The sequence below is a fragment of the Ciconia boyciana genome, chromosome 8 (genome assembly GCF_034638445.1).
Source record: "Ciconia boyciana chromosome 8, ASM3463844v1, whole genome shotgun sequence".
NCBI classification, from domain to species: Eukaryota; Metazoa; Chordata; class Aves; order Ciconiiformes; family Ciconiidae; genus Ciconia; species Ciconia boyciana.
The window spans coordinates 50,222,296-50,244,314 of record NC_132941.1 but is presented as its reverse complement, the minus strand read 5'-3'; the positions used below and the strand labels follow the sequence as shown (position 1 = coordinate 50,244,314).

General features: G+C 35.5%; 1 protein-coding gene across 1 annotated transcript in view; it reads left to right on the top strand.

The window, feature by feature from the left end:
* The window catches only part of LOC140655747 (adhesion G protein-coupled receptor A3-like), a 293,963-nt gene that overhangs the window by 106,063 nt on the left and 165,881 nt on the right, over positions 1-22,019 (top strand). Inside the window, exons 3-6 of the mRNA XM_072870589.1 lie at positions 3,378-3,449; positions 7,337-7,408; positions 17,181-17,252; positions 18,023-18,186. Of these exons, the coding sequence (XP_072726690.1) occupies positions 3,378-3,449; positions 7,337-7,408; positions 17,181-17,252; positions 18,023-18,186 (380 nt within the window). The remainder of the gene's footprint in view (positions 1-3,377; positions 3,450-7,336; positions 7,409-17,180; positions 17,253-18,022; positions 18,187-22,019) is intronic.

Sequence of the window (22,019 nt, the reverse complement as noted above, 5' to 3'; positions counted from 1 at the left end):
CTTTCAGTCTTTTCTGTGTGGGCTCTGCAAGTTAAAGAACTTCCTTGACCTGAGTAGTTACATATTTAACATACTGTGCAAGCAAAAGGATCTACATTTCATTCATGAAGATATTGTCAGTAGTGCTGCCCAGAGAAAGCTAAGCCCAGATGTTTGGTGTGAATAGAATCAGAGTAAACCAAACTGTTTAGTATTGAGTAATTGAAGGTTGAAAAAAAATGAGGCATTGGCCTTGTCCTAAACCTTCAAAGGAAAATACACTCATGTAGATTAACTTTTACCAAACATGTTGACTTGTCTTTGCAAGTTGATGGGACTCTGGAGAAGAGACTGCAGAAGTTTTGTACAAACCTTTTTGTTTATAAGAGGATGTGGAAAATTCTGAGTTAAGTATCTGAAGAAATTGTCAACTTCTTGACCAGATAAAGGCAGAAGAAAGATGAATCTAGGAGCTGCTGCTGGTACCAGGGAACTAAGATGAAAATGTTTGGCCACAAAAGTTTGAAAAATACAAAGCTGCTTCCAGTTCTTACAGAGTGTTTTCATGATAACAAACATCATCCCCTGTATTTCATTTGTGATTACATCAGCTTCTGTCACTTTCATCCCGATCCAGTAGAAGAGGACAAAGCAAGGAAGAAAACTGCTTTGCCTGGATTAGGGAATAGGGGGAAGGGCAGAATAGCTGCAGGAGGATGGCCCCCTAATTCCTCTCCGTTGTCTTTGAGGTTGTCATCTGCTTTGCCAGATAAGAATCAGTGCAAGCACCAACCTTGACGTCTGTGTTTCTGCCATTTTTTTGCTTACGTGATCTCCAGGAGAAAGGAAAGAGCTTAGACCTATGCCTAAAATTAGTCATAGACTGTGCAGCTTTCTTATGAATGCTCAAATCACCATCAAAGTCCTTGCCCAAGCTCTGCCCCTTTCTGGCACCTTTACCTGTCTCCTGAACTGACACTGTCCTTTTTTCCTCCCCGCCTGCATGCCACCTTTTCTCCCCCTGCCTCTGGCTCATGTTGCTGTTTTCTTGAAATGATGGGGAATTTCATGGGCTCTGACTCACTCCCTTTCCCAGGCAGTCCAGGCATACTTATCTCCACACTGCACAGTAGCAGGGAAAAGGAAGCACATCTGGGTTTTATGCTTTTTACTAGCTTAGCAACGAGTGAGGGCCTGCCATTGTGGCTCAGGCAAATAGGAATTACCTATGCCATGTAATGCGTATGCTTAAAGTATCTATATATGCATACCTTCATGCATCCCTGTTTAAAAGTTACATCAGTACTGGACAACTGATATAATTGGTGCAGTTTTAATATGTTTTTGTAATATCCATTGTATTTGTGTTGGACTGAGATTAGCATATTTTATCAAGTTTATTTTATCTGCATAATGAACAGATAATGGTTTATTAGTGAAAATAGTAACTGAAAAAGAGGAACTTTGAAATATCTAAAACAAGGTAAGATAAAATCAGTAAGAAGGTAAACCACTGGCTTTCAGACATGCATGGCTAAAAAATCTTATAATATATTTCATAGCTTTATGAATGCTTGTAATTTTAGATAAGTTACTTAATTGCAGATACTCCTAATAATTAAACCTGTATGCTTTGCAGTACTTGCATTTTAAAAAGACTTAAAGCATAGCTTATTGTTTGATTTAAATTTTAAATAAACAGCTCCCTTCTTACCTTTCTCCTGATCCTTTGCTTTTTTTCAATAATGTCACAAGATCAGGAGCAACACATATTCATGATGAAAGCATTATGTAGAGCAAGCTGGAACAAAGAAGAATTGGTAATCTAAAAATATTGGACAGGTGACATCGCCATGTATCATACTTGTGTATCATACCTTGCCAATTAATGCAGCATAAACTTTGAGCTGAGTAGACTTTAACAAATGCTAAGCGATTCTCTTGAACCTTGTTTAGAGTTAGGATTTTACAACTTAAGCAACTGAATAACTGGATATACTTTCTAAACTGAGATGGTAAGGACTTCTAGGGTTTTTCTCCATCAAAATTGCAGTCTTGGTCTGCTGTGCATTTGATAGCTCTGCATTTCATATATGTAAGACAAATCATCTTCTACATAAGTAATCAGAATGTCTTATCACCTTCTTAAGGGCTCTGAGTGTTGCATGTTGCAAGCTGAAAGCTGAACTTGACCGTTAAGGGTCTGACTGAGATCTTTGTTAGGGACAGAGCACTCATCATCATCACTAAAACGAAATGGGTGTGATACACAAATTTTTGGAACTGTATTCAAAAGATCTGCAAAAATGACTACCAAAATACAGAAATATTTATTTATTATTTTGACTTTGAAATTAAAATATATCCTACTGTGAACTAAACATTTGGCATGAAATCTTAACCTATTGAGGGCACTCGCAGTTAGTGGAACCAAGATTTCACCTGGTGTGCATTTTATTTGCGGTAAAATAAAAAGTCATAAATAAGATGACTCATGTGCTGTTGATACATCCATACTTTGGCACAGACAAGCAGTGTATGTGCTGTAATGTGCTAGAAGTGGCCAGTCTGAGAAACAGCACTGATATTATTGCACACCAGTCATTCCCTATGAATTGCAAATTGTCAGAAGATGAACACTGATGCTACAAGAATTTATAGCATTTATCTCCTAGGCCTGCTTATCTAATTGCACTGAAGGCATTTCCTCAGGGTTCACATCATGAAGAGTCTTGAGACAATTCAGTAGTAAATCTCTGTGGGGACTGAGCTGAGAGCAATGTCATGGCCCCAAGCACTGTGCCAAGAGCAGATGAGATTACTAATGCCAGTGAAATATTCTTTATGTGCGCAACAACCAATCCTCTGGATTGTCACCAAGTGCAAAATGAAGCACCTATCTGCCAAATATGAGAAATTGCTTGTATTTCAGGACAGAAACCTGACCTATCTGTTTATGTCTCACATGCCAGCTGCTTTGCCTACTTTAGGTAGAAATGATAAATTTATTAAGTGTAAAGTGCACAGCACAATGAATAAGCAAACTAAAAGTCTCTTGCTTTGCTGACTGATTATTTTATTCACTCATTGATTAAAACATTTTTCCTGGGGCAAGAATGGCTGGTAAGCTTGTTTTGAAAAGTACAAATAGGAGAAGAATTAAAACAAGCAGATTTTTTTTTTAACTTCTAATCTTAACTATCTTACTTGGAAAAATATGTTTTTATAAACTGCAAATGATGCAATGTTTTGGTGTTACTATTTAAAAGAAAGTAATTCTTGGTTTTAGCTAAGTCAAATAAAGGTTAGAATTGCATTGCATTTCACACTCCTCATGTATAACAGTAGTACAGTAGGTAAAGTGATAATTAATTGCTCCTCCTATTATGTCTCTCTAGAGATCTGAAGAATAATTTGATCAGCACAATTGAGCCAGGGGCCTTCCATGGACTTTCAGAACTGAAGCGCCTGTAAGTGTTAATTCCATATGAATTATTCTGAAAATGGTGTTTGTATCGACATTTCTGTCCTTGGGCAACTCAAATATGCCACCAAGCAATAATCACATAAGGACACTGGCTGTAAAATAGAAAATCACACACCGTGCTTTTTAAATTGACTATGCCTTTTTCTTCTTCTTTCTTTTTTTCCATTTTCCCCTTCTTTTTTACCTTTTCCCATTTAAAATTATCTGTTTAGTCTCCAATAAATTTCCTAACAAGTACATCTACGAAGTTAAAAAACGTGCCTAATTAATGACTTAGCAGACAATATATCACCATAGACATTAATCAGAAATAAAAGTAGGTGGTTTAAATATGTGTAAACAATGTTTTGTGCTACGCTAAGTTTTTTCATTATGTAAGGTCTGAACACTGACGCTACAAGAATTTGTAGCGTCAGTCAAACTTTTATCACAGACAAGGTCTGTAAAATAAATTCTTCGAAAGGAAACTTTGTCATGCTTTAGAATTTGTCCACCATTTTCATACCTCTCATATTGCCTCTGCTTGGTATTTTTATTTTTAGCATGGTTTTCTAAGGAAACAAGACATGCAATATATTCCCTGTCCATCATTCTTGCATTCCTCTCTCTGAAAATATTCTCATAGTACTTTTGAAAGCACTGGCTGGTTTGTAAACTACATTTGTAGAGGGTAAAAATATCTAAGTGACTAAGATCCTACAAGTGGGCCTTTTTGCTTTTAATTAACAAGGGCTACAGACCCTCCTTAGTTCTACTCAGCCTAAAGGAAAAGTGAGATGAACCCTTTTTTAATTATAATTTTCCAAGTGACAACATCCAAATATCCATGTACTGGCTAACCAGGCCATCAGCACATGCCAGAAATCTGCCTAGCCACCATGTGTGCTGTTTTATGTGTGATGAGAAAACCTATGAGAAAACAGGGATTATTTTTGTGGAATGGGAAGATTTAGATGAGAAGGAATGCAAATCCACAGAAAAATAAATTTACAAATTCTTCTGCCTTTTTGCTCTGACGTTAAATTCCCTAACTGCTATATACAGGGCACACTGCACAACCTAAGTAAAAGATTTCCATCTCTGATCATACAGGTAGTAGTATTTTCTAACACCCACCCCTAAGTTTTAGTGTGTTTGGGTAGAAAGCCAATGACATAATAATGATGAAGTCAGAGTGGCATATACACTTTTAATACAAACAAAAACATTAGGTTGAAACTTTCTTGCTCACTCTGTATAGAGGGATAGCAATACAATGAAATGATGAAAATGAGCGCTAATTGTTGTTTTGGCCGCATAGTCTAATAACACAACCCTGACCTCTTGTGGGAAAATCAGGAAACCTGTGCAAGTCATGGGCTGCACATCTGAAGACTGCACAGGTGGAGCCTTGGGTCAGCCAGGAGAGACAAGTCAAGGAAGAGGAAGTCATTAGGCACTGGAAAAAGTGAGAATAAAAGACTCTTCAGCAAACTAGGAATGGCAACGTTGAGATTTATCATGCTAGATCTCAAAAAACCCCTTGTACGGGTATGAACAAGTAACACTGGGAGCAATCTAGAGACGGGGAATCGATTAATTACTAGACTGCCACATGTTTGGTACAAATCGGTGTAGTTTCATGGTAAACAAGAAAATCTCTGCCCTCCTTCATTGTGCAACTGTTGGGTAGCAAACAGTTGAGCAAAACGAATAAGTAGTGTAAACTCCTGGTGAATGCTGAATACAGTAATTACTTTAAGACTGTACTTTACATTCACACCTTCTTATTTCACGTGTAAAATATAAATGATGCTGTGAAAAGGAGAAGCTGATGTAATATGGGCAACTGCAAGAGATACGGCTATGGCAAGTCACACCAACTCCAGGCTCTCAACATCAAAGTGTTTTCTGTGAATGATTAGCAGAATTGTTATAATTTGTATTTGAATGACAAACTGAATTATTTCAAGGGTTTACTCAAAAAGGTACACAGAATATTGATGAAAACTGAAAATTTATGAAGTACTAAAATTATGGCACTCAGCTATTCAACAGAGGAGAGTTTTGTTTTCTCTAACATCAATTTTACAAGTCAGCATTAGTAAGTTATATGTCATACTCCTGAAAAGGAACACCAGCTTTGTACATTACAAATTGACTTATGTCTAATGTAACACATATTAGTGTGGAGGCATGTGCAGCAAGCTGTCTTTTCTTTTTGCTAATGTTTTTTTAGAAAACATGCTTTACAATATGGAGATTTCAGCCACTGCCATATATCTTACTGTGAAAATAATGCTCATTGAAATAAACTTTAAGAAAAGGGGATGTAGCCTTTTGCTTTGTTAAAAATATCATTTTACTGTGTGCTACACTTAGAGAAATATGCACTTGTTTTGATTAGTTTAGGTGAAATTAGTTTTGCTACCCAAATTATGCCCCACCTAGTTTCTTCCATATGTGTTCAGACTTTGCTTAGGCAGAAGTAAAGCATTAGCCATCTAAGAATTCTGGGTAGGTTCTTGTTTACTGTTTACCTCTTCTCGTAGAAAGATGTATCTCTCTATATATGTATGTAGGTATGTTTGTTTGTCTTAAACTTGCATTTTTAGATTTTCTATGTAGCTTTCATTAGGAAAACTTAAATAATAACGCTAATATGCAATTATTGCACTATATTGTTATCCACACTATTTTCTCAGCTGTTGCCTACTTAATATCCCTGTCAAGCATTTAAGAAATATTTTCGTTCTAATGCGATGTTTCATCATTTAATTGTACAACAATATGTTCTTTGTCTGATAGAAGAAGACTTTGTAGTGAATTCTAAAGATACTGCCTTCACATTCTAGCTAATTGGATATGTCTCCATGAAAGCAATAACTGGATTTGTCAAACTACAACCTTTATTCTCCTGTTTGATTACTTTAGAGTTCTCATGTAACAATAGAAAAATAGGGAATCTGCCCAATGTAACAACAGAATCAGAAGACTACCACTGATTCTAAAACAAAAATATATTCAGATCAATTTTAATATCTTAATGGATGTATAATCACTTAAAATCCTTACATTACTGCAATTATTTAAAAAAAAAACTTGATAAGAAGGAAAAATTGAGTCAAGGTTGAAAATCAAATATGTGAAAATTAAACATTAGTTCAGAATGCACCAAAGGGCAGTATTCATGTTGTTATCACAACATAATTGTTCATACCCATTTTTGTTTCCTTCCTATAAGTATCCTATACATTATGTTGTATGTATGACTCGTACAGAAAACATCCATTCACCTTCCTGCAGACAAGAGTTACGGAACATAATGCCTTGTGCTATTTGTGGTCTGAGACAGCCACACTATTGCTCTTAGAACAGCTTGCCAAGTGCTTATCAAGACTGACCTTCTTACTAGCTCAAAAATTAATTGCCCTCTGGTTTCTGTGATTTCTTCAGCAAGAAAGGATGCTGTCAATGAGATGAGACATTGGTAAACAGTAAAAATGTGTCAATTTTGGCTGAGTATTGCATGCAACAAAATGCATAGTATTTTTCATAAGTAAACAAACAGGTGCTAGTAACTTCAATAAAGAAAATTCTCTATATTGGAAATAATTTTTGGTTTTTTATTTGCTACATATATAAAATCACATTTTAATGCAATTAGTATAAGTTGCAGTATGGTATGTTGAATTGTGGAATATTGCTCATTAATGTTAATATAAAAATTGTTGAATCTGTTTAATTCAGTTATGATACGTTACAGAAACAGGTTTTATTTCTCATTTGTCTCTAACTCCTTAAGCATTAAAAATAAAGAGGCTGTATGTAATTATGTAGGTATGTATATGAATAAGACCTAATGTTTCACAGTTTTTTTGTTTATTTCAGGGATCTTTCAAATAACAGAATTGGTTGCCTAACACCAGAAATGTTTGTTGGACTTAACAGTCTTCACAAACTGTGAGTATAATACCACTTTTGTTTGAAACAGGAGAAAGCCAAACTGTCACATGGCTTACCTGAGTACAGTTGGCAATAAACTTTCATTATAAGAAAATTATAGGTTTTATACTTAAAAAAACCCTCTCCTGAGCCTTTGATTGTTATGACTTGATATTTTAAAGATGTTGTTTCTATTTGTAATTGTAAAATCTATCAGAATTGAAATAATTAAATTGAATGTATTTCATTTCCACTTTGAAAAGAGGCTGAATGTGACGTTTCTGTTTGAATGCATTTCTCTTTACATGTCTTGGAAACACTTAAAGGTCAAGCACATAAATGGGACTTACAGTGGTTAAAAAGGATACATTGCTCTTTCTATTCGTTACAGATCAATTAGAATTTTATAAGTTTTTTTTTTCCTGAAGTGTATCACAGAAAAAAGTAAGCATATACTGAGAAAGAAATGTATGAAGTATCAAGTAAATTTGGACTATCAGGGTAGTGAAAATTGCTTCAAAAATATCAATTTAGACTGTTCATTTAAGGTATTGTGTTGTACACTTTATTTGTCATGGTACTTTCTGAGTCATTAGTTTATTACATGCAACTGCACTGGAATATGCTCTAGAGAGCAAAGCAATCAACTTGCATATCCGTAAGCACGCCAGAGAGCCTGTGTGATCAATAGAGTATCAGGCTATTCTCGAAAGAGCACTCAGAAGACATGAGATTATGATAGTATACCCAGGCTGTTCAGTTTTAGGGAGAATCAGATGACCTGGAAGAAGAGATAGATAAAATGTGCGATGACAAAGTTTGCTAGTAGATACTAAGTTAACCAGGGAATTAGAGACAAGGGTTGATTTTGAAGAAGCACAGAAGTAATGTACAGGACTCCATGACTGGGCAGTAAAATGGCAGGTGAAATTTAATGTAGATAAATATTAAGTGACGAAAGGGAGAAAAACCAATCTGTTCTGGACTAACCATTAAAATACAGGAAAGATGTTCTGAGATTATAGAGGATAATGCCATGAAAACATCTGCTCAGTATCGTTTAAAAAATATATTAGGGAGTATTATTACAGGAAGAGAGAACAAATCAGAGAACACCCATTGTACTACAGCAAAAAGCAAAGAACCTGCATTTTGAATACTGTGGGCAATTCCAGTCTGCTTATCTCAAAAAGGTGACCAAAACTAGAAAAGGTTCAGAGAAGGACAAAAAGGAATGGCCAAAGGTGTGGTGGTACAGCATAGGCAAGTACTAGGAATGAGTAAGTTGGCTGCAACTTTCCTGGCTGGGAAAGGGACAATTCACAGGAAGGGTCCTGGTTTAAATGGACATTTGGCCAGACCCAGGAGGGCTCTGTATCTTCATTCACATCTGTCTTCTTTCCTGAATGGGAAATAAATTCCTATACTGCATCATAGTGTGTTACAAATCTCATACTTTATTTTCTTCCGCTCCAGCCAGTTCTAGCATTTCCTTGGAAAACCAGGGAAATCTTTCTAGAAAGATGTGCCATGAGGTCAAGATAACACCAGGTAAAAGGCTGAAATCTGGCATGCTTACTGATCACATTAATGAGAGTAACTATGCCAAATCGTCTTTGATGAAAACAAGTGAGAATAGATGGGAAGAGCCTTGATAGCACATTGATGAACAGGGGCAGACTTCCCCTCTTTTTACTCATCTCAGATGACTTGCGAAATTGGGCGAGTCCAACTCACCTGTTGAGGGGTGCTGCATCTCCTTTTGTTGTGCACAGTGAACATGACTGTGACTATATAGCCAGATTACCATACAAGGTATGCTTAATTCAAAATGGTGAAGTCACCTTATTAAATGGAAGGTGCTTCTAGATGCTAGGAACAACCTTAATAGAAACCGTTCAAATCCCTTCTGTCTCAGGAAAACATGTCTAGAAATTCCATTTTTAAATCTTCCAGACTCCATCTTAAAAGCTAATTAGAAGTTAAATACAGAATTTCAGTCTTGTGATGGCAAGGAACAGAAAATCATTCACAATGAGCGTACAACATTTGTTCTGTGACAGTGCTTGGCTGTACTATCCCTTTCCTCTGCAGACCAGGAAAGAGTATGGCAGTATATCTCCCCATCCTTCACTGATACCAGAGATGTTGGAAAGAGCCACAACATGCATGCTAAATGCCGTCTAGTTACCAGGCTGATCAAACCACACCATTACAGTTTCCTTTGGTAAAACAGATTTGCCATATCCTTGCTCATTCTAGTAACCTGTGTACCTGACCCACTGTTGGCAAATGTTTTCTGATCATTTAGATCCACAGAAAGTCTCACCAGCTTCCTCTACACTATCATTAACACTGTATTTTCTTCCATCTAGTCTTTTTGTGCATCCTAAGTAAATATTTACCTTTTCCTCAAGATGGGGCTAACTTTAATTTTCAAGTGGGTGTAGATCCAGGGCTTTCTGTATTGTTTTCCTTCTGAGGCTCCAGTTTATAGCAGAAGTTTGAATTAGACCTTTCTTAAGTATAATTCTCAAGTGACATTCTTGTTACACTTTTCACTTTGAATAATATTAATTAATGAAAGTACTAGACCTCTCATCTTCAAGAATGTTAACCTCTTCTTGTATGATAGTTGTCTTAATATTGACCAATCCCTTGGTTTTATTACTGGATTTCATTTTCACATACTTACATTTCTGAGCCAGAGTCATTAGTGAAAGCACTAAATACAATCAGTCACAAGACTGTTTCTGCAGAACACCAGTAATGTCTCACTCCCTTCCCTTCTATCCTGTCCATTATCTTACAGTGTCTTAAAATAAATGCATTTAATGCCACGTTCTTCATGCTTTTATGGATGTTATGTCCATGCATCAGTGGAAAAAAGGATGATTCTGTTAACTGTAGACCTGTTACTCTGGCCTTGTTGTATTTGATGCAGTAACTGAGTGAGTTTTGAAATAAAGAAAAATGGAGAAAAATGTTGGCAAATCTGAAATGGGAAAAAAATCCATATGCATCTATTGAATACGTATCAAGTAAACATATAAAAAGATCACTAATTTTCTAGACAAGGAAAATTATTTATTGATTTTAGTATACATCTAACATGATACTACATAAGCAGGAGAAAACCATGAACATTTACAGTAGTGTTTTCATGTGAGTGGAATTAGCCTAGAAGGCCTCTAGTTGCCCAGGTATTTTTTTAATTTTAACTAGTTCTGCAGATCAGTAGTCATACTGTAGGTGGTCTCGGGGAAGATAATTTCCAGAATTTAGTGTTTGCTTCTCCCATAAATACCTATAATCCAAATAACCAACCTTACTGAACAGAATAGAAAATAGTAGTAATGGGATATATTTAGGCTATATATAATATCTACTCTTTCTTCCTTTCTCACTTATAATATAGTAGTATTGTTAAAGTGTCTTTTGCACCTTGTTTTAGTATACCTCCCAAAGTTTAACTTAATTTTTGGTAATTCTATGCTTCCTGTCTTTTTGCTAACTTTTTCCTGTTCATTGTAGTCTCTCTACTTCTTTGGTCTTTTTAAAACTTGATTTTGTTTTTCAAGATTTAAGATTTTGTTATTGATCCATTTAGTCTATCTTCCATTTTTCTTATTTGGGTTTTAAACTGACTTTCTACCATTGACTTAACAAATGGGGCCATCCTGCATTCCAGTTCATGTACTTCAGTAGTTCTTTACTAGTTACTTTACTTTTTTTTAATTTAAAAGTCTGTCCTTTGGAAATCAGAGGCATAGTAATAGATAAGTCTAAACTCCCCTTTCATCTGAAGTAAATCAGTTCACGATTGCTATGTCGAAAGTTATGACTTTCTCTTTTGTAGGGACTGTCCTCCTTACCAAACCAAAGTCAAGAGTAGTATTAATCTTGTTGCATCAGTGATTATTTTGTGAAGAAATACAACCACAGTCTCAATCAAGAGGAACTGTTCCCTGCCATTCATAGTATCATTTGTTCCTCGATCTCAGAAATCTCATATAATGACACAATGCTGATAGTAATTATTTGAGCTGGGATCTCGATTTGCCTCTGATGTAAGAACTGGTGATTGTTTGTTGACTGCAAGTTAATGCCACTTGGAACTTTTCTAACACTTTCTAGCTTTTTTCCCCTTGGAAGTTCATACAAACTTCTCAGAATCAAAATTTTTAAACATGTTTAAAAAACAGTAAGTCACTTTTCCGTTGCTACTGATACCTCTGAATTATGTTTACTTGTCATTTCAGGGGTATGAGAAAGCTATTCTCTGAAAAGGTTATGGGGAAGCATTTACTTAGTGTTAACATCAGTGTATATAATTGTACCAAGGAAAAGATGACAAGTTCTTAAACATGGAACTGGTTTCAGAGCCATCAAGTGTGTTTTAGATTACTGAAGGAGCAATATAAAGATATATACATATGCATTGATTTATGCAGTTGTTGATTGTGGTAATTAGAGCTCTCCTGTGTTACTTTAGCAGAGATGAAGTACAGAAGGATCTTTGCAGGCTGTTATGAAAACCAGTAGGGAGAGCCGTGAGTCCACTGGAAGGAGCAAAGGACATAAATCTTTTCATGCACCTTCTGTGAAGTACAGACATGAGGTTTTCTTACACAGTTTACAAGCACAGCTACCAGGTGAAACAAAATAACACAGTGTGTTTCACTCAATCTTGTAAGCCTAATTCAGTTTGAAAAAATGGAATTAGAGCTGAAAAATCAGCTCTAGGCCCAAACTGACACAGTATGTTTAACCAAATGATGTGATGCATATATCTAAACTGAGTAGGGTGAAGGTATGTTTAAACACTTCACTAAAATGAAGGATGAGAACTGCCTGAGCTTTCAGGGATAATGCAAACACTCTTCAAAGGGCTTGGTGGTTTTGTGCAGTCTATTTTAGAACAGGACAACCTACAGGATTCTTGCATTAAGAAAAAATTAATTGGTAGTGTCATCTAGTATTGTTTTGAAAACATGCACACATAGAGAAACCACAAAAAATTGTAAGCCTCTTGATAACGTAGAAAAGAAGACTTTTACTCAGATTGCAGTCAGGATGTTTATTTCAGTGAATAGGAATTGAATTTCAAGTTACTAATGAAATCTAAAATTTCACACAGCTCCTGAAATTACTGCAGCCAGTGGGTTGTGATTATGTTCCTTGAGACTGATCTAATTTTTACACCTTCTTGGATTTGATGATTTGTAGTCTGGAAAATGATTCCAAAATGCTTTCACATCATATGACAGATGCAGCTGACAGTGCCTCAGACAGTATAAGAGAAGATTTATTATATCTTTTAAGGTATTAGCTTAACTTTTTTGGCTTATATATTACCCTTTGGCTGTGTTTATGCTGTGATGAGTTGCATGTATTCTAACTAGGAGTGACATAATTCAATGCAACAAATCTTCCAAATCTCCTTTGGCCCCTCAGTGGCCATGTTTCAGTGCTTTGTTCCAGAATTATGTATGCAAATATATTTCTGCTAGGTAATGGAGCTGCCATCCACATTAATTCTGTTTATATTTAATCTAAATATCAAGAGCTATGGAATATTGGGATAGTGCCACTGTACTGATATACCGGATTTCATTTTTTTTAGTCCCCTGTAAGTTAGCTCTTCAGGTTCTGAAATGTTGCAGCCTTAAACCTGTTTCAACAAGCAGCTACTGCTGGATCTTCCTTTTGGAAGTTCAAAACAGGACTTCCTCCTTACTTCCAATTGTTTGATTAAAGTCCATCTGATATATTCTTCATCCTGCCTCTGAATCAGCAGCAGCAGTTAGCTTTATTATAATATTATACCATAAATTCTTGTGTGACTTTCTTGCTGTCATTGAAGCAACAAATCACTTTGGTGCCAAAGATAGCATACAAAGCCAGTAACATAGTGAATCAAACAGACTCTACTTTAGCAACATCAAGAAAATATGCACCGTAACCTGCCCTCTCTGTATTTTTGTTGATTTTTACCCCTCCTATCCCAGCCTTTTTGCACAGAAGATCAATCTGTCACTCTTGCATTCAGCTTTTGCTTTTTAATACTGCTCATAAGAGTGAAATGTTCTTCATATTCATATACTCCTGCTTCTACCTTGTTGTGGTTTAACTGCAGCCAGCAACTAAGGACCACCCAGCCGCTCGCTTGCTGCCCCCCCAGTGGGATGGGGGAGAAAATCAGAAGAGTAAAAGTGAGAAAACTCGTGGATTGAGATAAAGAAAGTTTCATAGGTAAAGCAAAAGCTGTGCACACAAGCAAAGCAAAACAAGGAATTAATTCACTACTTCCCATCGGCTGGCAGGTGTTCAGCCATCTCCAGGAAAGCAGGGCTCCATCACGCGTAATGGTTACTTGGGAAGACAAATGGCATAACTCCAAACGTCCCCCCTTCCTTCTTCTTCCCCAGCTTTATATGCTGAGCATGACGCCATATGGTATGGAATAGCCCTTTGGGCAGTTGGGGTCAGCTGTCCCGGCTGTGTCCCCTCCCAGCTTCTTGTGCACCCCCAGCCTCCTCGCTGGTGGGGTGGGGTGAGAAGCAGAAAAGGCCTTGACTCTGTGTAAGCACTGCTCAGCAGTAACGAACACATCCCTGTGTTATCAACACTGTTTTCAGCACAAATCCAAAACATAGCCTTCATACTAGCTACTATGAAGAAAATGAACTCTATCCCAGCCAAAACCAGCACATACCTACATTTTGCCTCAAAATGGTCCTTTGAGGCACATAACTCCCTTTGACTGTTTTATGGTATTTGTAATTTATATTAAAGCTTTTCAGAAAAGTGTTTTATTAATTTCTGTAAAAGCACAAGTGTATTTGGTATATGAAAAAATAAGTGTAGGACCTCATACGTAAGACTAAAATGTTGTACCTCTGATATAACAGAAAGCACATGTTTCTGTTAACGGAGTAAGTTAATGGCATAGTAAGTGCTATCAGCTTTGGAGTGCATCAATTTGTTATGTTTGAAGTGTTTGCAAACTAGGTGATACAGATGTTTTTAGAACAAATGTCCTTTTAAATCAAGCCAGAGTGGGTTTTTAGGATATCTGAAATGGCGGAATTTCACAACACTATGCATTGCAGATATTTTAATATATAATATAAATGACATGAATTGACAGAACCAGGCATTTGCAGGGTGCTGCAGATACCTAGCTCAGAAATGCATGTTATTGGGGTGATGTTATTTGTCAGAGAAGAAGTTATTCTCACTGTTGGAGGTCCAGATATTGTAATTATGTGTTTCTTTGGCATAGAAATGTATTCCTTCATGGCTTATACAGCACTGTGAACATGATCCCAGTTTGCTAATTATTAATAGTAATATGGAAACTTCAAACCAGGTTATTGCCAGAAGAACATGAAAGAATATGAAAAATTGGCTTGCTGGCTTTGTGCTGACTTTTGAACTGTCAGGAACTCAATTATTCCAGCACTTGGCAAAAACACTGAAGAAAAGGGTTACATACTTCTCTCATGATAAAAAGAAACCAAAAATCTCTTAAGTGGAACATTAGTCAGGAATTTTTAGGTTAACACAGTGTAGGTCAGTTCTGGCTAGAACAGGTCCTGCCAAATCTCGGTGGATTTGGCAGGACCTATTTAAAGTACATAGATTCAGTAGATACAGAATGGGCATCACTGGCAGGCGCATAGGTACCATACATCTGATGAGCCCTTCTATATCAGCTGTGGAAATGACTTACAGTTTTTCTGTTTCCTAAAATATTGACCAGACATAAAGCCTTCCTTTGGCCCAAACAGAATTACCAAACTTCAGGCTCGGTGTTCTGTTTGTTTTGTCGTACGAAGCCTGGATAGCTATTTACGGGAAAAGAGAGGATTTGCATCAAATTGGAAATGTTGTCATACTGCAGTGGGGGGAGACAGAGAAAAGAAACCCCTCATATTTCTGCTCTCTGGCTGCCGTCCATGCAAGGCTAGGCAGATTGCTTTCCCCTTCCTTCTGTTCAGCATGATTGTCCTCTGTCAGAAGGTTTATACTGCTGTAACTGGTTTATACTGTAGTGGAACTGCTTCTGATTTACTTCAGTGTAAATGTCAGGGTTATCGGTTTCTGATTTAGTCTGTTTAATGTCCTAGTTCACTGAGCTGCTTCAGCATATGCCTCATCAGGGCTTACGTCCAATAAGCACATGAGTAGATCCATTTAATTTTAAGTAAAGAGGTAACTGAGTCTTTGTGAAATGCTCAATATTTTTAGTTCCTGTTGATAAATCCAAAATATTAAAGGTATAGAAATAGGTAGCTACAAGCAAACATTTATTTCCACCTTTACACATACCCACACTTGAAAAGATACTTGAAAGCCCTTCTATTTCCAAGAGCTTTGGACCACAACTGTATTAAAGGTGAACTGTTAGACAAAATCTTAACAATGACTTCAATTATATCAACACTTCTCATCGTGACTCAATATAATGAGAAATAATTTCACTTAACATTGCTGAGCCAGTTTATTTTTCTGTATTAGTAGAATTTTGCTTTAAACTACCATGAAAATTTGAAGTGTTCAAAGTTCATTTTCTTTTTTTTCATTATTTCAGTGGTGAAAAATTAATTGTGTACAAAAATAAGATTCGTTATTGTTTCAAGAATGCTCCATAACTTTCTTAAAGTAATTTATAAATTAGCAATATTTTATCTTCTTTCTTGAATTCTGGTGGAACACTGCTCCTGATCTGAATTAGTTTCTTCAGTTTAGTATACATTCTTTACTTTGTAGGCATAAGAGAATTAAAATCAATAATTATAAAAACATTTTTCATAAATTTATAAACATTTTAATAAAAAAGTAATGAAACCATTTTCTTTGCCAGTCTACATTTTCTTCTATATGTTACAACAAATCTCCGGTGAAGAGATCTGAAATGTCACTGATAGCTGAAATTTTGTAGCCATCCTTGAATTCAGACATGTAGGCTTCAGGCACTGGATAGAAAGAAACATATATCAGTATTTCAAAAGTAGGTAATTCATATGGTATGAAATGTTAATCTTGCATACTGCACTAATTTTTCAATTTACTGGTACAGAAAAAAACAGTATTACTTGACATTAAGCATTTACCTTTTCTACTATTAAGGCACTGGCAGAACAATGCTGTTAAACCAGGCAAAATTAATTTGCATCTGTTTGCAAGTATTCAGCTTAATCCATTCAGCCATCAAGACAAGAAATAGTAAAACGGTAGTTAAAATGGAAATGTCCTTAATTTAAGGATGGGAAAAATCAGTTGTTTGAGAAATTGTTTTGTAACAAAACTATTTGTGTAGTTACTTTGAAAACTCATTACTGTTTTAAGGAATTGCTTCAGTTCTTCTGAGCATTACTAAATTAAGAAACTGTTTTTATTTCTTTATCTTGAAGTGGCAGTCTACACATACTATAAAAGATACAACATAGGTCTCCCTGAGTAATCATTGTATGAATTTTTTCACTTAAATTCTGGAATATTCTCTTCTAGAATTCTGTTCTATTAAATATATAGAAATATTCCTGTTTATTAGACCAAGTGAATTGCATGTATACCTGCTGTGAAAATAAAAGAAGTAGAAGTGTATCATTTGATTTGAATATTGTTGTCATTTATGACAAAGCAATGTACAATTTAAATATGTTTTTACTTTTGTCAAGAAAGCAGAATTTCTTAATTAGAATTGTGAAAATTATACTCTATAACAATTTTGTTTTCTTTTTTTATTTGTTATAACTGATTGTAAATTGCTTTTTTCTAGGAATTTGTCAGGGAATATTTTTTCAAGTCTCATGAATGGACTTTTTTCTGAGCTGCTAGCTCTGAAAGCACTGTAAGTATGATTCCTTATGTTCGGAAATCTGAAATATTCAAGAAAGACATGAGAATAAACATAGCAGAGTTGAATATGAATTTAAACAGGATTGTTTCTAGCAGTGCATTCCAAATGTAAAATATGCAGTATTTTGTTATCAATGTCTGTCTCACTATTGATGAGCTGCCATCTTCTACCTGTCCCAGTGAAATGGATAACGCTGGCAACTTGACCCCATTCCTGACTAGCCCAGTCTAGCCATCCTGACTAGCATCCCTTGTTTTTTTTCCTTTATGATCTCATACCTTTCCAGCATACCTTTCCTGCATTACATCATATAATAACTCTAAATACACAAAAACATTCATGTTAAATATTTTTCTTGCAATTATAATAACAATTCCCAGTTATTTATATTAAATGTACCTCTCTGAGGTTTAAAAGTGTATACTGGATGCTTCCATGGTCAAGTTTCTACTTAAAAGACTTTTTTTAAGTCAAAGTATGTTATAGTATGACTTTCCACAGTAGCACATGCTGAAGTTCAATTCAGTAGTCAGTGATGCTGTTCTGTAACCAAAACCAGAATTTTGGCATAATATCTTGGAAGTCATTAACAGTGGGACAATGTGTATTAGTTGTCTCAGGATATTATAATTAAACATCCATAGTTATGCCTCTATCTAGAATTAGTTCTCTTTGGAGTTAGATAATTTGAATCTAACAGGAGAAAGTATGTTTATGAAAATTGCTTGTGTACCAATTATGATCTTTCTTTCCCTTTCTAGACATTTCAACACTGATTCACTCATTTGTGACTGTAATCTAAAATGGGTCTTGCAATGGGCCAGAAATTCTTCAGTTCGAATAGCAGAGGAAACAGTTTGTGCTTACCCCCGTGCTTTACAAGGACTGTCATTTCGTAACCTGAAGGAAAACCAGCTGATATGTGGTGAGCTGTACTCTCATTTAACATTACAAATTGAAGTGGAATCCATAGAAAATATTAAAAAATAGAAATTATGAAAAAAAAATGAAGAGAGTAATAAATCTGGCTTGCTTATAGGCACAAGAAATTCAGGTATACAGCACAGAAAATATAACTAGGATTGAAAGAGAATGGAAAAAAATCACAAGTTTCTTATTTCATACAAAATAATATGTATATATATTACAAGAACACCACTGTCTTGTCTATATATTAGGCAACATAATTATGATTTAAAACATTAACCCATGATGGTAGCTCTGCATTCTATACTGCATGAAACTGGGGATTCCTACAGAGATTTATAGAATGTTCCTTTCAAGTTATATCTCTGACAGTGTGGCATAAATGTCAGATTTCATTCTTGTATTTTTCATTTTTATAAACCTGTAACTATACATTTTAGCACTGCATCCTGGGGATTAATAGAATTTTTATAGTGAGCTTCAGTTAGGTGAATTCTCTATTTGAAGATCTATAAGTGAATTGCTTTTTGAAAAAGATTTTCCACCATAGCAAACATGATGGATATGGTGTGAGGAAGGAAACAAAAAAAATATGAATGAGTAAAGAAAATTCCTCTCACACTGAACACTGTCTAGCAAAGAACAGACAAACCCAGCGATTCTAAAAGTATCACGTACTGCAGAGAAAACATCTTTGCCTAAGATTATGCTGGTGGGTTCCATAATCAGAAGTATAAATTCACACATACTTCATTAATCACAGAATCTTTGAATCTTTTGACTTTCTTGAATGACAGAAAATTGCTGGGATGGTGACTTTGCTAATGTCTTACGGAAACAAAAGGAAAGTCACACTTTTATCCTGATAACCACAAGAGGAATGATGTGTGTTGCTGACACATTTATAGCAGAAGGGGGATCAGGGTTGACTGGAGTAATAACAAAAAATTTGGTTTTAACAACAGCAAACACAGATATTTACAAGTTGGGAGAGATGTGAAAGGATGTGACTACCAGCTACAGATGTTCTATCGGCTGAATTGTTAAGGAAACACAGGTACCTGTCTGGAGGCAAATAAGGAATGAGCTCTGGTCAGTGAAAGGTGAAGAAGTTTCCAGTAGCCTGTATTACTGAACATTTGAAAATCTGCAATACTTCTCAAATATCAAGCTGCCATTTTATAGCAGCAGGAAAAGTCTTCTTTCTGAAAATGCTGGAATGATCAGAAGAATCAATTAAGGACTGTTAATTGATATGTCCAGGATGCCAATGAATATGAGTCTGTGAATTTTAGAGAGGAAATGAAAGCAATTTCTCAGAATTTCATACGTTAATTCCTAATAGGACTCATTACCACACCTCTGATACAGAATTTATAAGGCCCATCTAGTTCTCACTGCTGTTTATAATGTCCACAGAACACTTGACAAGGTTTGTAATGATTGCCAATAGACACCACTTTTAATATCCGCAGAGAGCTTCATGGTGATTATATTTGCTGAGCCTGTAATGTCTGCCAGGTACTTCACGGTGCTCATAATATCTGTTGGGCAGCTCACAGTGCCCCCAACATTTAGCAATTTCATTTTTCTTAACTTAATTTGAACTTAGGCATAATAGAAGGCTGTCTGGCACCAAAATAATAACAAATATTGAGACTGTTTTAAGAATAATATGTGTTGAAATGTGCATAGAGCTAATGAAATTAAACGTATCTTAAAGAAAATATTAAGAAGTGGTTTAAAAATTAAGAACTCCTGCATGTGAACATCTTCCATACTGTCAGACATTTGTATTTATAGTTCCTGATCTTCCTTCTACATGCTAGAAGAGGTCATGAGATATCACAGTCACAAGATGAGCAAAGAAAAGAAGAATGGAAGGGAAAAAAATAAAAATAGAAGGGAAATGGCAAAGATCTTTGCAGGCGAGTTAGGGAATGAACCAAAAAGTCAAAGTATGTGAAGAGGAAACAAGACAGTAAAAAAATTTCTGAATAACTACAGGGGACAGTTTGCCATGAGCTTTTTAGATTTATTTTACGTTTTGATGGGAGAAGAAATAATCTTTCAAATTTCTGGCAAATCTTTCTCATGCATCTGATAACTCAAGATAGCCAAAGAACTGACCCATTGAAAACAGTTAAAAACCTGCTTTACTGGTTTTTATGAGTTAATTTAAGTAACTGCACAGTTTTGGAATTCACAGGATTCTGCTTGCATAGTTCATTAACAGCTTATAAGAGCTACTTAAATCTTCTTTAAAAAAATCTCCAGCTCTCAGAAATGTTCCACTAGAAAGCAATTTTTGACAATGTTGGAAATAAGGCTGAAAAATAGTTTGATGATAAAAGTTAGTTTTGCCTTTGTTTTCTGCCTTAATTATGAGGGACTGCAATGAATTCATAACAGTATGGACAGAGTATCTTTCTGAAAAATGATTGTGAAATTGGCTTCATGCAGTGCCTTGTTACTGTTTCTTCATGACTCCAAAGAAAACTTACTCAATTTACAGGAAGAAAATTACATTTTCCTGAATACCAGTGCTAAAAATTCCACCTGAGGTCCAAGAGCAGTCTGTGGTTTTCCCTTGCGCACATCATCAGCAGAAATGGATTCTGTAGGCCAAATTCTTCACTCAGGAAGACCTGTATGAGCTTTTGTCTTATGGGGATTACGAAAGATTTCTTTTAAAGCTGGGTTTTGATTATTTACACTGACGAATGAGATATTAGAATTTAGTTTCTCAGTCTCAAAGCTGTATTGATGCTATTGAACTAATAGCACTAAGTAGTAAAAGTTCATTTGTTCTGCAAATTACAATTGACTTATAACTCTGATGAAGCTTTTTCCTATTAGAAAACGTTGACTCCTCAAAACAGATGTTTGGAACCAAAGTGCTGACCTTCTTGTCTCCCCCAATTAGATTTTATTTAAAGTTTAGAAAGTAGTTGACATAATATCAATAATATTTAAATAAATTATTTGGCTGGAAATGATGTAAATATTTACTAAATTATAAAAAAAATATTGCAAAGTATAAAAATAATTTTATAGAGCTTTAAGACATTATTATTTATTTATTTCTACCACAAAGAAAATTACCTAATTCTCCTGGGACAGAATACTGTTTCTCTTGCAGGTCTCCTACAAATTAAAGTATTGCTTTTTGCATATAAATTTTCTCTACAGATGTTTATAAATAAATAATTGGGACCATGCTATCACCTTTTTTTAATTTAAAAAAAATTGCTTCAAAAAATAAGAAAATATAACAAGATATTAAGAAATGTATTTTTTTGCTTAGAGTTTAATGCATTTATACACAATAAATTACATTTTTATTCCTTATCATGATGCATTTTTCTGTGCAGAGAGTGGATAGGTTTAGTTCTTTTCTTGGTGTCAGTAGCTTTCCAGACAGGTTTACATTGTCTACTGTCCTAATCTTGGTCATCGTATTGTTGTGTGGACTATTTTCCTATAAAGCAGACAGGTTAAAAGAACTAGACATAGTAACTTGTCAGTTCTCAGGAAGTCTAAATGTAGAGAAGCTTAGATTTTTTCAAAAGTCCCTTTGCTCTACTGGAGCAGATGGTTTGATACATATACATCCGCACCATCTCATCGCAGCACTTTCAGGCAAGCTAGTTTTGTCGCATGTCACCTTTCCTGTTCCTGTTGTTGTCCTTACCTTTCCTAGCACTCTGCTGTAAGGCAGTCTGGCAGTAAGTCTGATAAAGCAATCTTTAACAGTCTTGGATGGCTCTCGGGCCATGTTAGCAGAGCTCATTCTAGCCCTTTGCGTCTGACCGTTTCATGAGGAATGGG